Below are 16,827 nucleotides of genomic sequence, written 5' to 3'. Positions count from 1 at the left end.
ATTCTCGCCTATGTCGTTTGGCCTCGATAACGTTGGCACAGTTCGATATTTTCCAGCTGCATAAGTGCACTTTGTCGCATGACGCCAGTGTCGTAAAAAAGGGCCCCGATGACAGCGGCAATACTGGTGGGGACTTTTTTTTCATTAAACTACACTGTTAGCACCAGTTGACCCTCCTTACAGCGCATGGAGCCGGCCGGTAATATGTTGGTGTTGTTGCTTCGACTGAAGGAAAATTAAAAGTAAAGTGCGTGGGGCTGTCCACTGGCTGGAGCTGAGCCACAATCCGGCTAGGTGCAGACAGAAAGTAGAAAAAGATGCTAGGGCAAAGGTTGAGAACAGACGCGCGTCGCAGTAACCGACGACCCGCCGCGGTGGCTCAGTGGTTAGGGCGCTTGGCTACTGAGCCGGAGTTCCCGGGTTCGAACCCGGCCGCGGCGGCCGCGTTTCGATGGAGCCGAAACGCAAAAGGCGCCCTTGTGCTATGCGATGTCAGTGCACGTTAAAGATCCCCAGGTGGTCGAAAGTATTCCGGAGCCCTCCACTACGGCACCTCTTTCTTCCTTTCTTCTTTCACTCCCTTCTTTATCCCTTCGCTTATAGCGCGGTTCGGGTGTACACCGAGACAGCTACTGCATCATTTCCTTTCTTCAAAAAACAATTTTCAAAGCCAATTTTTTGTAGTAACTGACGGCTTTAGCAACAGATACACACCCTTTGGCAAGGAGCCCTTGCCAAAATCAGCGTCAGCGCTTTCATCCCTTTGCGAAAGGGCTAACCAAAAGCGAGGAGTATTGGCTCCTTCGCTTATATACGGTACTGTGCCCGGCAGTGCTGCAGAATATTAATCCGGCTTTTAACGGGGAGTGCCCGCATTGTGGGCGCGCGTTCTGGGACGTGTACCGCATGGTGTGGGCATGCCCCTCTAACCCTGCTTACCCCTTTCTCCTCACCTACCCGAGGTAGCTTGGAGGCTACCCTTACAAAAATGGTCTATAGACAGTCTATATACTTCTCATAGACTCTATTGCCTTCCTATAGATATTTATTTTTGTCTATTCATAGTCTATACGCTGTCTATAGACAAATGTCTACTAAAAGTATATGGCCATAAATATATAGATTGTCTATAGACTGTCTATGAGATTTTTATTGCATATAGCCTGGCCTCTAGGGTTTGTCTACAGAGAGTCTATAGACTTTATAGACAGAAGTCTATAGAAAGTCTATCGACTGTCTAAATAAATTTTTGTAAGGGTATCCTGCTCGGCTGCTCTATATACGTTAGAGAGCCAAAGAGCCCTCGTCACTAGGGCCCGAGCTGCCGCAGAAGCCACAGGGGTCCTGGACTAGGGACCTCTCCTACAAGTTGTAAGGAGCTGGCCCTTAAGGCCAGTGCCCACTCTCCTGTAAAGACACTCCTAGATCCCAGCACCATATGGCCAGAAAGAGTGGGGAGGGGGAAGAGGCGCTGAGTACAGTGCCTCTCCCTCACCTGGCAAATAGGTCCTCGATCGTCTGAAGTCGCGCTGCCGCCTTTGCGGCGAAATATGTCTCGTTGCCGTTAGAATGCGACCACCGCTCTATCTGCTATTATGGAACATGGTACCAGCGCAAGAGACAAGGGCGAAGGGGAAAGACAACACTAACGCCGGGTGGCGTTCTTCGTATCTCCTCTGCAAGCCCACAAGGACGAAATTTGGAGGCGCAGGCTCCTTTGTCAAGCCATGTAACCCTAGTAAGCCGAGCACCAGGCCGGCAGCGGGAGTCGAACCCACCACCTCCCGAGCCATAATAATGCAACCAACCAACTAGCCCAGCTGTCTGCCCTTAGTACTCTATCAGTTATCCTGTCGCCCTAAATAGGTCCTCCTACCACCTGCTTAACTAAATGGGCATTCAGTGGATGGCATTAAAAGGCTACAAACGGCGCATGCGCATAGCGACGCGGCGCAATCTGTGTCAGGACTTACACGCGCGACCGTCCCCCGGGGTAATAGCCGGCAGACTTCAAGTCCAGGAGCTCAAGTGTGGGCGCACGCTGACCGTACGGAATACAACTCTGCGTGGGCACGAAACAGTAAAAGCCGGCCTTGCAGCAGAAGGTGCCGTCGCTGCAGCAGGTGCCGTTCGCGTACGGGCAGCAGAACCAGTCGAACTTGTCGTACCACAGGCAGCACTTGGCACTGTTGGGGCATGTGGTCTTCCCGCCCGGACACACGATTGAAGACGACGGAGGTCCTTCTTGCGCTGCTGCGGCCGCTTCTGAGGCATGCGTGCACGGAAAGGCGGCGTTCTTGCTGGGATCTCACTGAGATGCTCTCACTGTTCACCGATGTCTTTTAAGGGACTATGAATGCAATTCTATACAGATTTTATTCTTAACGTTAAACATCCCCAGACGGTCCAAATTATTGAAGCGAAAGCTTCACTAGGCTAGGTAAAGCCGATTTCACCGTGCTTTGCCGGTTGATCTTCAAGTGAGCCAGGGGTCAAGTGTGGCTATAGGCCTTACCATATGTGGTACACCATGGTGTCGCCCACTTCACCTTTGACCTTTCGATTCGCCGGCAGAGGGCGGTAGAATAGTCCGCAGTGTTCATTGGCTGACAAACCTCTCCCGATGAACCATTAAATTAATTGCCCCCCCCCCCCCCCCCGTGGGGAGAAAGCTGCCTATCCAGTGTTGCGGAACGCACTCAACGTTACAGACGTTGAGCCACGTCTAATTGCCCGACACACCACAGCTTTCGCTCTCTAACCAGGTTCACCAGTAGTTAAACCGCAGCTAATTTTTCCGGAGCCCTCCACTACGGCACCTCTTTATTTCTTCTTTCATTCTCTCTTTTATCACTTCCCGCACGGCGCGGATCGGGTGCCCACCGAAATTTGAGACAATTACTGCGCATTTGCTTTTCCTCAAACCAATTTTTGATACGATGTGGCCCAGTGGTTAGGGCGCTCGACTACTGATCCGGAGTTCCCGGGTTCGAACCCGACCGCGGCGGCTGCGTTTTTATGGAGGAAAAACGCTAAGGCGCCCGTGTGCTGTGCGATGTCAGTGCACGTTAAAGATCCCCAGGTGGTCGAAATTATTCCGGAGCCCTCCACTACGGACCTATTTGCTCCTCTCTTCTTTCACTCCCTCCTTTATCCCTTCCCTTACGGCGCGGTTCAGGTGTCCAACGATATATGAGACAGATACTGCGCCATTTCCTTTCCACCAAGACACCAATTATGTTTCAAAAAACATTGTACGCCTTCCTGTCAGAAGCGACAGACGCGTTTATTGGTAAGAAATTTGGGTTTTAAACTTAACGTGTGCGTGCGTACTGGAGCAGCAGCTTCTTGGCGCGCTGCCAAGGTCTGCGCCGCTGCGGACGGCGCCGACGCTGACGGCGAGAAAATGAGGAACGAGCTAGGAGCTAAGGCTCTAGAATTTCACGCTCTTGACGTTAAGACTTGAAAAACCGGATGGACAACTTTCGGAAAAAATGGTCGGCGGTGGAGCCGAGACTCGGAGATCCTTGCGAAAAAATCGGTCACCGCAGTGTGCTTGTCAGAACGGCCGGTGGTGGCGACAGCTATTTTTTTTGTATAGCTTACAAAAGCCCCATTTCCAGTAGTAGTAGTAGTAGTAGTAGTAGTAGTAGTAGTAGTAGTAGTAGTAGTAGTAGTAGTAGTAGTAGTAGTAGTTTATTTAAAATAATAATAAAAATGAAGGAAACGATTTTTGCTAGCCCCGGTATCTGCTATCGCTAAGGGAAGCACCTAAGCTGGGGCAGCGGAAATAGACGGATAGGCAGACTGGAGAAATGAAAGAGGTGAGGGGACAGCCAGAAAAGATAGGGGGAGAGAGGTACTATAGTATTCTATTCACACAATAACATATGTGCAGGTCGTGCGCGCGTGATGTCCATAATCAGCACACCATCTTTATTGTCATAGAAGGTGGTAAACTATCGATACATGACTTCAATTTGTGCCCAGTGACCCATAGTGACCAGCCATTTGGTCCATCAGCGGATGATGACTTGTGTGATGAGCGCCTCTCTATAACCGACTTTTTGGGTGTGCTCGATGCCTCACAGTTATTGTTTCAAGCCTTGCTGCCTGCTTCTGAATAGGTGTCATATATCACTCAATGGTGACAAGATTTATGGTTTATGGTTTGTCAGGGTTTAACGTCCCAAAGCGACTCAGGCTATGAGGGACGCCGTAGTGAAGGGCTCCGGAAATTTCGACCACCTGGGGTTCTTTAACGTGCACTGACATCGCACAGCACAAGGGCCTCTAGAATTTCGCCTCCATCGAAATTCGACTGCCGCGGCCGGGATCGAACCCGCGTCTTTCGGGCCAGCAGCCGAGCGCCATAACCACTCAGCCACCGCGGTGGCTAAAGGTGACAAGATTCGACTAGCTAGCGCACCGAAAGCGCGATAAGTTCCCACAGCGGGACGGTTTTTGCCAAGGCAACCTCGAGCATACAATCCCGAAGGCACGTATCTGAACTTCAGGGATCCACTATATTTCTTTCGAGGTAATCTATACAGTATGTGTCAGACTTAGAGGGAACATGAGAAAAGGTAAAACCGACTGTTAACACAAAGAACAATAGGTTTCACCGCGAAGCATGGAGCGCGGCTTCAGACTCCTCCTCTCGAGCTGTCTGCCCTCATTTTTTCGTTTCGCGGTGAAGCCTATTTTACCATTTCTCGTGTTCCCTCTAAGTGTGACGCATGTTGTACACAATGGTCGCATATTTCCATCTTTGCTCCTGGACGCGACTTCAGAGGCATAAAATACTTCGACCAGGCAAATGGTCTAGATATCCCGCACCGGAAAAAAAAAATTGCGACCGCAGCGTTCAGAACCATAACGCATCAGCAGAAGGCAGTGCCCCACAGGCGACAAATATGCTGATGGAATTAGTGCGCGTAACATGGAAATTATACTACACCGTCTGACGTTATTTGCATATACCTATACACTTTCGGACAAGCACTCGAGTAGGCTGGCTGCAGTCGAAAGCGTCAAAATGCGCGTCGAAAATTCGATTTTTTCGCAGATATGGATGGCGTTGCATCGACCCCTATAGGTGTTCTGTATAAACACGGTAACGCTCTCATTCACACTTACTCGAAATATCTGCAGGCACATAATTCCAGGCGCATGCTAGCAGCTGCATGAAGGGCCGAAAAAAAAATTGCAATAGCTTCGCAGCTCAGAGCGGGTTACACGTTTTCGCGGCGATTTAGTTGTTATCGAAGTAAGCCGTCATCGTTAATAAATACGCGTTCTCAGGTTTCGCAGCAACGCGACGTTTAGCCATTGCTCGGTATGGAACTGATGTACTAACAGTCATCGTAAATGATTGCCCCCGCCAGCGAGAAGCCGTCGGCTAGATTGATAAGCTTAGCGTAACTGTTTGGAATAGCACGAGAACGAACGGGCGATGAAACTGCTGTCCCTTCAGTGTGCTCTGGTGCCATTTCTAAAGCCGTGACAAAGAAACAAAAAAAAATGTTAAACAGCTTCCCCGCATTGAAATGAAAGCGAGAAATGGGCTACCTTATGGTATGCTTAACGTGGTCGTCGAAGTTTTGCGTACTTTTTCTCCCAACCTACGACACTCCATTTGCCCATTTACAATTACATTAAAGCCAGTGATAGTCAGCGGTGTCCCCGTACATTCGTTCCTGTCCTGTCCTGAACATTTACGTTCGCCCCATCTATATATGTGCAGGTTGTTTCTAGGAGGGCCCACGGCAGGGCGTGGCTGGGCACTTCGGAGCACCAGTGTGTCGTTCATAACCGCACTGGGAGGCAACGTGGTAGATGACGCAAAGCCCCACTAACCAGGTCCCTGCGCGCCAGCGCCATTTTGCTTCGATGCGCGGTCGTGTTTGACGCACTGGCGCTCCCAACAGCGCGGCCACGCCCTGACGTGTTCCATCTAAGCGTGAAACATCCGGTGGATACAGGACGAATCCCGCTTAGCGGGGACACTAGATCACGTGGTTTTGTGGATCCAGCTGCGCCACATGCGGGCGCATCCAGCTGCTAGCGCATTGTCACGCTGCCTGCCCTTACAAAAAAAAATTTAGTCAGTCTATAGACTGTCCACGGACTTCTGTCTTTAAAGTCTGTAGACACTCTATAGACAAACTGTAGAGAACAGTCTATAGGCAATACAAATCCTATAGACAGTCTAAGACAATCTATAGATTTATGGCAGAATACTTTTAGTAGACTTTTGTCTATAGAAAGTCCATAGACAGTCTATAGACTATGAATAGAAAAGTGAAATATCTATAGGAAAGCAACAGAGTCTATAAGAAGCCTATAGACAGTCTTTAGACTATGAATAGAAAAGAGAAATATCTATAGGAAAGCAATAGAGTTTATAAGAAGTCTATAGACAGTCTTTAGACTATGAATAGAAAAGAGAAATATCTATAGGAAAGCAATAGAGTCTATAAGAAGTCTATAGTCTGTAGACCATTTTTCTTCGGGTGGGCGCTGTCACTGCGTGGGCAACGCTGTCTACGGGAGAGGCGTCCTCATCTGAAACTAGCCGAAAACCAGGCGCTGAAACGTTCCCTCTAAGCAAGCGTGGTCCACCCTGCAACCAACTTGCTCAATTTCCACCGCGCAACAGCAGCTGCCTTACTCGGTTCCGGGATTCTCGGGGTGGGCTCCCTTCGGCGAGACTGAACCTTGAGCAGCGCCGGCGCCACCCGGTTCCCGCTCAGGCACTTGCCGGCAGCCGTGTCGCAGGTGTATCCCTGCGGGCAGCAGTGTTCCTTGTCGTCGCAGCACACGGCCTGGTTGTAGATGCAGCAGCCGTAGGTGCCGTCCTTCAGCTCACAGCAGGTCTGGTCGTTGTCGCACTCGCTGCCGTCCGGGCACACCACCGAGAGGTCTGCCGAAAGGGTGGCGGGTTTCGCTCGAAGGGCAACTCCAGGGGTCTTTGCGACACGACAGCGTTTAAGGGCGCGGTTCAGGTGTCCAACGATATATGAGACAGATACTGTGCCATTTCCTTTCCCCAAAAAACCAATTATTGTTATTATTATTAACTCGTGTCGAAGAAAATCCGCCGCCGGCGTCACTGACCGTGAGCGAGAAATCAATGAAAGATCCCCAGCGAATAGGAGGCGGGTGGACCACCTAGGTCTCACGTATCATTGTGGCGTCATCACAACCTGCCAGCCAGATTGTGAGCAAACTGACCACCGCGGCAGGTGGCAGTTAAATTAATAATTGGTAGCAAGAGGTTGCTCGGAAGAGCAAATGGGTCGCGCAAGCCCCACCGGTGGCAGAACCTCCCATCGCACGGCAGTGGCGCATCGCTTAACCGCCGCACCACTTCGCCTGGAGTGGCATGATGACTCCCAGCGATCTATGAACCTTAAGTACAGAATTCCCGATTCTGCATATTATATCAGCATTAACCCATTAGCTAAAGCGTCATAGACAGAAGGCGCAGCTGAAATGCCCCCTACAGTTTTTTCAGTTAATAATCGCATCAGATTACCTGCAGTCCCCTACCTCCGGCACAAGAAACCATTTCTAAGCATACCAAGTAAAACTGCCTTAAAACAGCGAAAGCTGCAAACCGAATCCTAAACTCGGCTCGTGGCCAAGGCCAGGGCCAGGAAAAAAACACACTTGCATACGCATGTTGAATGGCTGAAATAGCGGAAATGACGACTGAGTTTATGAAATGCCTAAGACGACTTGATAGAAGCCTCAGAATTTGTTGTTCACGCGGTGGATAGGGTAATGTGCGATTAATGTTTCTGACGTCGCAAACGCAGTGTTGCCCGCAGAAATCGTCTTAACTGAGGCCATTTCAAAATCGATATGCACAGGAATGAATTTCCGCGTGGCTCCCAAACTATTTGGACAGTACAAGGACAGAATAAGGGCAATACAAGGATAAGGACAGTATAAGGTTGTTTTTTGGTAAACTAAACAGATTACATACTAGCATTAAGGCTTCCCTTGAGCTTACATACAGTTCAGTGGCGCTGGCAGTACTCAAATTGTGACTGTATGCAAAAGGTGCCCGTGTGCTGTGCGATATCAGTGCACGTTAAAGATCCCCAGGCGGTCGAAATTATTCCGGAGCCATCCACTACGGCAATTTCACTCCCTCCTTTATCCCTTCCCTTACGGCGCGCTTCAGGTGTCCGCTGAGATGTGAGGAAGATACTGCGCCATTTCCTTTCCCCAAAAACCAATTTTAAGTTAACCTTCCGTGGTGGCTCAGTGGTTAGGGCGCTCGACTACTGATCCGGAGTACCCGGGTTCGAACCCGACCGCGGCGGCGCCGTTTCGATGGAGGCGGAACGCTAAGGCGCCCGTGTGCTGTGTGATGTCAGTGCACGTTAAAGATCCCCAGGTGGTCGAAATTATTCCAGAACCCTCCACTACTGCACTTCTTTCTTCATTTCTTCTCCTACTCCCTCCTTGATCCCTTCTCTTATGGCGCGGTTCAGGTGTCCGCCGAGATGTGACACAGATACTGCGCCTTCTTCTTTCCCCATGAACCAATTTTTTCAAAACAACTGTACCATTTCTTTGCGATGGCCCGATCAGCGCGGCGTCTTTGAATCCCGGAACCTTTTGGACCATGGGCACAGACTGGGCACCGATCTGGCACGTCTGCGTGCTGACGTGACAGACGTAGCCAGCGGGACAACAGCTCTTGTGGTCTTCGCAGCAGACGGCTTTCGGCAGCGGGCAGCAACCGTAGTGACCACTGCTCAGCTGGCAGCACGTCTGGTCAGTCAGACACTTGTGTCCGTCGGGGCAATTGACGTCTGTGTGTGGTAGCGAGCAGGCATGGGGTGAAGGAGCGTGAAGAAATCGTGAAAGAACAAAGGCAGACACTGCCTTACAACTTCTGCGCAGCAGCGGAGAACGGACAGCGTAGTAATAATAATTGGCTTTTTTTGGGGAAAGGAAATGGCGCAGTATCTGTCTCATATATCGTTGGACACCTGAACCGCGCCGTATAAGAAGGGATAAGGGAGGGAGTGAAAGAAGAAAGGAAGAAAGAGGTGCCGTAGTGGAGGGCTCCGGAATAATTTCGACCACCTGGAGATCTTTAACGTGCACTGACATCGCACAGCACACCGATCAGTACTCACATGCTTACAAATCCGAATAAATCGTGAAAGAGCAAAAGCAGACACTGCCTTACAACTTCTGTGCAGCAGCAGAAAACGGACAGCGTAGCGAACGCGGATTTGTAAACATGCGAGTACTGATCGGATGTTTACAAATCCGCGTTCGCTACGCTGTCCGTTTTCTGCTGCTGCACAGAAGTTGTAAGGCAGTGTCTGCCTTTGCTCTTTCCCGATTTATTCGGATTTGTAAGCATGTGAGTACTGATCGGTGTGCTGTGCGATGTCGGTGCACGTTAAAGATCCCCAGGTGGTCGAAATTATTCCGGAGCCCTCCACTACGGCACCTCTTTCTTCCCTCCTTCTTTCACGCCCTCCTTTATCCCTTCCCTTACGACGCGGTTCAGGTGTCCGACGATATATGAGACATACTGCGTCATTTCCTTTCCCCAAAAAACCGATTATTATTATTATTATTATTATTATTATTACTGATCGGGATTCGGTTATCGAGTTACAGGCGAAACGGTCTGGAAACTTTTACACCCGCAGAAGGTTTCGAATATTGTATATAATTTAGCAGAAAATATATATGACACTCCCGCTGTGGGGCAGCGTTCAAATCGGACCATGGCGTCTGCCCTTGAGGGATAGATATTATAGCTCAGCTGCTGTGGCCTGCTAGGATTGTGCACGGGGTCCCGAGCTTAGAGGCCACATTTCGCTGGATGCAATATGCTAAAAACCTCGTGCACTAACTGAAACTTCAGTGCACTTAACGAACCATTCACATCGAGGTCGAAACTGATCCAGAGCCCTCTACTGCCACGCCCTCCTTCGCCCACATGGCACTTTGCACATGGCAAAAACTTTTTCTAGCGAAGAGCTGATCTAGAGCGCTCATCCGCTCATCCGCGATGGACGTAGGTCGTCCGTTGGCCGCAGCAGCTGGTTGGAACGCCTAATACGAGATGGCGCTGCGGATAACGTGACGTCACGAGCATCGCCATCACGGCGCCCGCACATTGTCACGGGAAATGCCCAGCCGCAGCAACAGAAGTTGGAAAATCCCGATGAGCGCAGCGCTCAAGAGGGACGAAGACAACGTAGCAGCAGTCAAGATACTGCCGTGAGCGCAGCTGCAATTATAGCTCAGATAAAAGCATCCGAAACGACAGCAGACGGGGGCTCTGGGCGTGTCTGGCTCGCTGATGGCTAATAATAATAATAATAATAATAATAATAATAATAATAATAATAATAATAATAATAATAATAATAATAATAATAATAATAATAATAATAATAATTTGTTTTGGGGGAAAGGATATGGCTCAGTTTCTGTCTCATATATCGTTGAACACCTGAACCACGCCGTAAGGGAAGGGATAAAGAAGGGAGTGAAAGAATAAAGGAAGAAAGAGGTGCCGTAGTGGAGGGCTCCGGAATAATTTCGACCACCTGGGGATCTTTAACGTGCACCGACATCGCACAGCACACGGGCGCCTTAGCGTTTTTCCTCCATAAAAACGCAGCCGCCACGGTCGGGTTCGAACCCGGGAACTCCGGATCAGTAGCCGAGCGCCCTAACCACTGAGCCACCACGGCTGATGGCTGCTGTAGCCAAATAGTGGGGCGTCGCAGTCGACGCCTTCTCTCGCTAAGCTCGTACGGTCCATAGAAGACGTAACGTGCACCCGGAGGACCGCGGCAGCTTTTTGCTGGAATAAGCCGTGCGATGCCGCTAACGTATAACTATTTGTAGTTTTTTTTCTTGGTACAGAGGCGAACGGTATTCATCTACTATAAAGGGCAATAGAACAGCGTGGTTCCTGAGACAATCGCATACAGTGTGCAGTACGCGTCGCACTTATAGGGAGCAAAGCACCGCGTGGCCGTTACGCTTCGCGAAGCGCTTCTGCCAACAGCCGGAGAGAATAGGCGACACAGGCCCGTGGGCTGTGAGCAAAGCTGGCTGCTCTTGTGAAAAGAGCAGCCTTGTGGGAAACTTGAGCGAGAGATGAAATGAGGAGCACCCGTGAGCTATGGTTGGCTGGGGTAACAAGGGTGAATTACGACAATGGAGAACCATGGCCATGGGCGGCAGAAACTGGAGGGATGGGAGGAGGGAGATAAGATAAGGAACAGCTTTGATGGGATTGGGTTTGCACGTTCGGCGAAAGACAGCTTATTGGAGGTCGCTGAAAGAGGCTTTTGTCCTCCAGCGGACGTAATCGAACTGATGGTGATAATAATGGCGATATGCTGAATGGTCGGCGACTCGTAGACAGTGGTAGCGAGACATATATTAGTGTGAGCAGAGAGAAAAGAAAGAAAACGAATGTTGCCCAACCCGTGGTAGCGAGACAGTCGTAGGACCGAACCTTGAAAGGACAGCGTGGGTATTGACTCAAGTGACAGTCATTCGCATATTAGACCCCGCACAACACTGCGCCTTCACCTTGACACAGCACGGCCCCAAGAAGTACTCTGTAGACGTTGTTAGTTGCAGTGGTTAGCAGGCGCACGTTCACGACCATTGGTATTATCACGTCGGAAGGCAGGCTGATCAGTCAGCGACTCAGATGAACTAGGAGACGGCAGGGAATACACTGGTTTCACTTCACCGGTGACATCCTAGCTTAACACACTTCAGTAGGGTTATTATGCAGCGGTGCCTTTCAGGATGGCAGCTTACGAACTCCTCACAACACGTGGCTCGCACATATGGACAGCAGTTGTAGGTGTTCTCATAGAGGTCGCAGCAGGTCTGGTTGTTGAAGCACATCTTGCCATCCTGGCAGTGTATTAAGCGCCCTAATTGAAAGCAGTGCGGGGAAACTGATCGCCAAATCAGAGCCTGTAGACAAAGTCTAGAAGCTCTACAAAATGCAACAAGCGTATCCCTTCGTAACAATAGCCGATGTGCCAGCACAGAGAACTGGCTTCGTTTGCATTACTTTAGTGCCGTCACATTTATATCAGCAATCGTAGAATGGACGCAGGATAACCCAGTAAAGAAACTAATTGCGTTCGCGTCTTCTTGAATACCACCCGGAGACTTTTTATACATTCACAGTATTCCTAGAATTGCAGTAAACTCTGAAAGGGTTCAAAATATAGTCCGTGGACAGAGCAAGCCTCCGGTTAATTCCGTCGAGCCTAAACTTATGAGCGAGCGTAAAAACATGTAAGGCTGGCTCCACACTAAGCAGGGACTAAGCGTGGGCAAAGAAAGTTCACATTTACTGCATAAAAACTACCGCCAGAAGACCCGGGGTGCCCGCATTGAACTGGTTAGACCGGTACGGTAAGCACCATGATGACCTAACAGTGTGTTGCGGAACAGCCCAAAAGATGATGATGACGATGATGACGTCCTCAGGCTTAATGGCTCATACCCACGGCGGGGGATGCCCAAAAGAGGAAAGAAGCACGATATGCCCAAAAACGTCACCTCCTTCAGTCCTTACCATCAGTCCTGGGAAAAACTCGCAGGTGTGCGGGAATAACGGAGTCGACTTTCGGGGCCATGGCTACGCTGTGGTTGCTCCAGGCATGGATGCACTGATGGGTGGACACCTTGCACCGGTAGCCCTCCGGGCAGCAGCTGAGGTGGTCGCTGCAGCACTGGGCGTGGGAGTAGGGGCAGCAGCCGTACCTGCCCGATGTAAGCAGGCAGCATGTCTGGGTGTTTTGGCAGTAGCTTCCATCGGGGCAGGGAAGAAGACCCGCTGCGAGAGAACATTTATCCCATAAATACCAGCACAGCCACAGTACAGCACCGCTGTTTGGCAGCTCCTGAAACAGCCTGGTGTGACTAGACGACCAGTAGAGAACCGTGCTGCTCTATTCGGAAGTATCTTACTGCATCCATGCATTTTTCTCCACTTAGCACCAGCTGGAGCAGAGCTGGTTCTTAGAGCGGGTTCCCTCTTGCGAAGAAGTAGGGCATACAGAATTGTACAAGGGTCACTCGTGAGCTCTTCTACAGTACAGCCATTACTTCAATAATATCTGAAGCACAGGAAACAGAAGAATAAAAATAGCAGTGGCTTAGCACGGCTATGCCAGGATATGCCTAGCGTGAGCAGCAATTTCGCTCGCCTTCTCCATGGCTATACCACACTGGCAAAGGCCGGCTATATGTATACCCCCACTGATACCTCTGCGCATGCGCACAAAATGAGAGGCGCTATCAAGCGGCTCCGTCGCAGCGTCAGACTTGGCTACTGCGCAACGGAGGAGCACAGCTGGGCACGCACCGCCGTCAGTGCGTCTGCCGCGGCTATGACGCACTCTTTGATGACCGGCGAGGCGAGCGAGGCCAGCTGTGCGCCGTGTGACGTCACTGCTCCTCGCGCATGCGCAGCACGGCTCTCCAGGAGCCACGTGAAACTGCTCAACCTCGGCCAGTGTAGCTCACGCTACAAAAGAGGTCTGTGCCCTCTGTGATTGCTTTCTGTTTCTGTGTTCAACGTATTGGTCGGTGCCGCATCGCCAAGATGTGGCCTATAACAGTTGGTCTGCTTAGATTAGATTACACACTTTACTGCAAGTATCCGGACTAGCTCCTCTCTCACTTCTATAGGCCCGAGTAAAAATACGACTTCTATGTGCCATAAGGTCAAGTTACGCTCGAAGCGAGGCACCATGTGGTGTACATTTCATGCCGATCGTTGTTGCGAATATCAGATACATCTCAATATTAGTTTGCAGGCGACAGATGTTCGCCATTTGTCTTCCAGGAATTGAAAGAAAGCATCGCTCACCATTAGAGTCGACCTCGACCTCTTGCGGGGCTGCGACAACGGGGTCTACCTTCTGGGCCATGGCTACGCTGTGGTTGCTCCAGGAATGGACGCACTGGTGGGTGGACACCTTGCACCGGTAGCCCTCCGGACAGCAGCTGAGGTGGTCGCTGCAGCACTGGGCGTGCGAGTAAGGGCAGCAGCCGTACCTGCCCGACGTAAGCAGGCAGCATGTCTGGGTGTTTTGGCAGTAGCTTCCATCGGGGCAGGGAAGAAGCTCAGCTGCGAGAGAAAATTTATCACATAAATACCAGCACAGCCACTGTATAGCACCGCTGTTTGGTAGCCCCCGAAACACCCTGATATGACTATAGACTTGTAATAAATAAGCGTACTGCTCTGTTCGAAAGTAATTTACTGCAACCATGCGTTTTCTCCAATTAGCACCTGCTGGAGCAGAGCTGCCTCTTAGAACGAGCTCCCTATTGCGAAGAAGTAGGGCACATAGAATTGTACAGGCTACACGTCAGTTATTCTACAGTACAGCCAGCAGATCAAGAACATCTAAAGCACAGGAAACGGAAGAATAAAAAGAGGCATGTGCCCTCTGTGATGGCTTTCTATGTTCACCGTATTGGTCGGTGTCGTATCGTCAAGATGTGGCCTATAACAGTTGATCTCCTTAGATTTGATTACACACTTTACTGCAAGTATCCGGACTAGCTCCTCGCTCATTTCTACAGGCCCGAGTAAAAATACGACTTCTATGTGCTATAAGGTGAAGTTACACTCGAAGCGAGGCACCATGTGGCGTACATTTAATGCCGATCGTTGTTGCGAATATCAGATACATCTCAATATTAGTTTGCAGGCGACAGATGTTCGCCATTTGCCTTCCTGGAATTGAAAGAAAGCATCGCTCACCATTAGAGTTGGCCTCGACCTCTTGCGGGGCTGCGACCACGGGGTTGACTTTAGGGGCCATGGCTACGCTGTGGTTGCTCCAGGAATGGATGCACTGGTGGGTGGACACCTTGCACCGGTAGCCCTCCGGGCAGCAGCTGAGGTGGTCGCTGCAGCACTGGGCGTGTGAGTAGGGGCAGCAGCCGTACCTGCCCGACGTAAGCAGGCAGCATGTCTGGGTGTTTTGGCAGTAGCTTCCATCGGGGCAGGGAAGAAGGTCCACTGCAAGTGATCATTGCTCTCATCAGTTTGTTAAACACAAAAAGGCGAAAAAATAAATATATACAAATGCTAAATATCGTGGTAACAGTACCATGCATCAACCAGCCTTCACGAGCTGGTGTGCAATCGTTTCGAGGGATTCCCCGATATTACGGTAATAGCGCGCGCATGGGATAGCGTTCATGCTCTACAAAGTTCACAATTATGTCAGCCTCGCACATAAACTTGTGGGGCGCTCCTCGCTCGATATGCGGGCATGAAAGTGCTCGAGGTCTCGCTGGTGGTGAGTAACCAGCTTTACTGCGAGCGCTGGTCTGCGAGATTACTCTTAGTGCCTGTCTCGCATGCATCGCGAGGAAAGGACAACCACCCAGCACAGCAGCCATAGCGCAAATGCTTTATTCCGAATATCGTCCGCGAAATCCGCGCTTATTGGAGCACAACAGTAGCACCAAGACAGCGTGTAATACACGGGCCGACAGTAGGCGCTGTGCGCTGCATAATCTGCAGTAGCGGTATAGCTTGTAAGTCGTCTTTCTTTTCCGTTCCTAAATCGGCCTCGGGCGCTTCTGTTACTAATGACCCCACACTTTTAAGTTACGAGCAACGGGGTCTCGCTACACACGCAAACGTAACTGAAAGCAACTGAAAGCACGCCGTAACGGTATCGGTGGCGGTACAACTTTTTCATGCGGCTATGTTGTGCACTTACCCCCGCAGACTTTCCAAGATCGAAACCTTTCTTTTCATATTGGGGTATCTAACGCTGGCGGACATGTTGCGTTTGTCGTTCGGAAAGAGTGCATGGCGAACGGGCGCGAACAGGGCCAGTAGGTCGTTGTGAGTTCGGTTCCGTGACTCTCGCAAACGACCTCATCTCACACCTCTAGCTCTCTGTCGTAATTCTTGCAATCCACAACACTAGGCGTATTTCCTCTACCTTTCCACATCTTTCCACAGCCTGCAGCGATATTTCCACTGCTGCATCACTGCGTACACGCCGGCGAATTACGAGGCCCGTAATGGCGCCGTGTTCCGAGCGCGCCTGTGGCGCCATCTGGTCTCAAACGGAAGAACTGCGCGCTGTAAACGGTTTCTGCGTTTCTTCCGCGATGGCTCAGTGGTTAGGGCGCTCGACTACTGATCCGGAGTTCCCGGGTTCGAACCCGACCGCGGCGGCTGCGTTTTTATGGAGGAAAAACGCTAAGGCGCCCGTGTGCTGTGCGGTGTCAGTGCACGTTAAAGATCCCCAGGTGGTCGAAATTTTTCCGGAGCCCTCCACTATGGCACCTCCTTCTTCCTTTCTCCTTTCACTCCCTCCTTATCCCTTCCCTTACGGCGCGGTTCAGGTGTCCAACGATATATGAGACAGATACTGCGCCATTTTCTTCCCCCCCCCCCAAAAAAAAAAACGCATTATTATTATTCTTCAGTGGGCCCGTACACCACCTCTAGACATCTTCGGGGAAATATCTAACCACAGGATGGATGACCCTGGTTGTGTGCAGGCCATTCAGGAACGAAATACATAGGAGAGGCCGTTACGTCACGTTTTCTTTAAGCAGCAGGTAAAGGCTCTTCAGTACCGCTCGCTAGTTGGACGCCGTCTGAGCAAAGCTTGCGAATGCGCAGCAGAGTTAAACAGGCGACGCCGCTGCGCCCAACATTATGTAAGCTGCGCCATCGGCCAAAGAACCCCAGTAGCCTTTGCTAAAGACGTGACCTCCAGCACTTTTTATCACATGCAACGAGGA

The 16,827-nt window shown here is 50.6% G+C and overlaps 1 protein-coding gene across 1 annotated transcript in view; it reads right to left on the bottom strand.

Annotated features, from left to right (window-relative positions):
- The window catches only part of LOC144109531 (uncharacterized), a 53,996-nt gene that overhangs the window by 1,829 nt on the left and 35,340 nt on the right, over window positions 1–16,827 (bottom strand). The window contains exons 16-21 of the mRNA XM_077642356.1: window positions 14,813–15,073; window positions 13,910–14,170; window positions 12,611–12,871; window positions 8,583–8,831; window positions 6,710–6,925; window positions 6,560–6,603 (exon numbers count right to left, since the gene is read on the bottom strand). Coding sequence (XP_077498482.1) covers window positions 6,560–6,603; window positions 6,710–6,925; window positions 8,583–8,831; window positions 12,611–12,871; window positions 13,910–14,170; window positions 14,813–15,073 — 1,292 coding nt within the window. The remainder of the gene's footprint in view (window positions 1–6,559; window positions 6,604–6,709; window positions 6,926–8,582; window positions 8,832–12,610; window positions 12,872–13,909; window positions 14,171–14,812; window positions 15,074–16,827) is intronic.

Source organism: Amblyomma americanum, chromosome 11 (genome assembly GCF_052857255.1).
Source record: "Amblyomma americanum isolate KBUSLIRL-KWMA chromosome 11, ASM5285725v1, whole genome shotgun sequence".
Lineage (NCBI taxonomy): Eukaryota > Metazoa > Arthropoda > Arachnida > Ixodida > Ixodidae > Amblyomma > Amblyomma americanum.
Note: the sequence above shows the minus strand (reverse complement) of the source record. Positions and strands in the feature narration are given on the sequence as shown.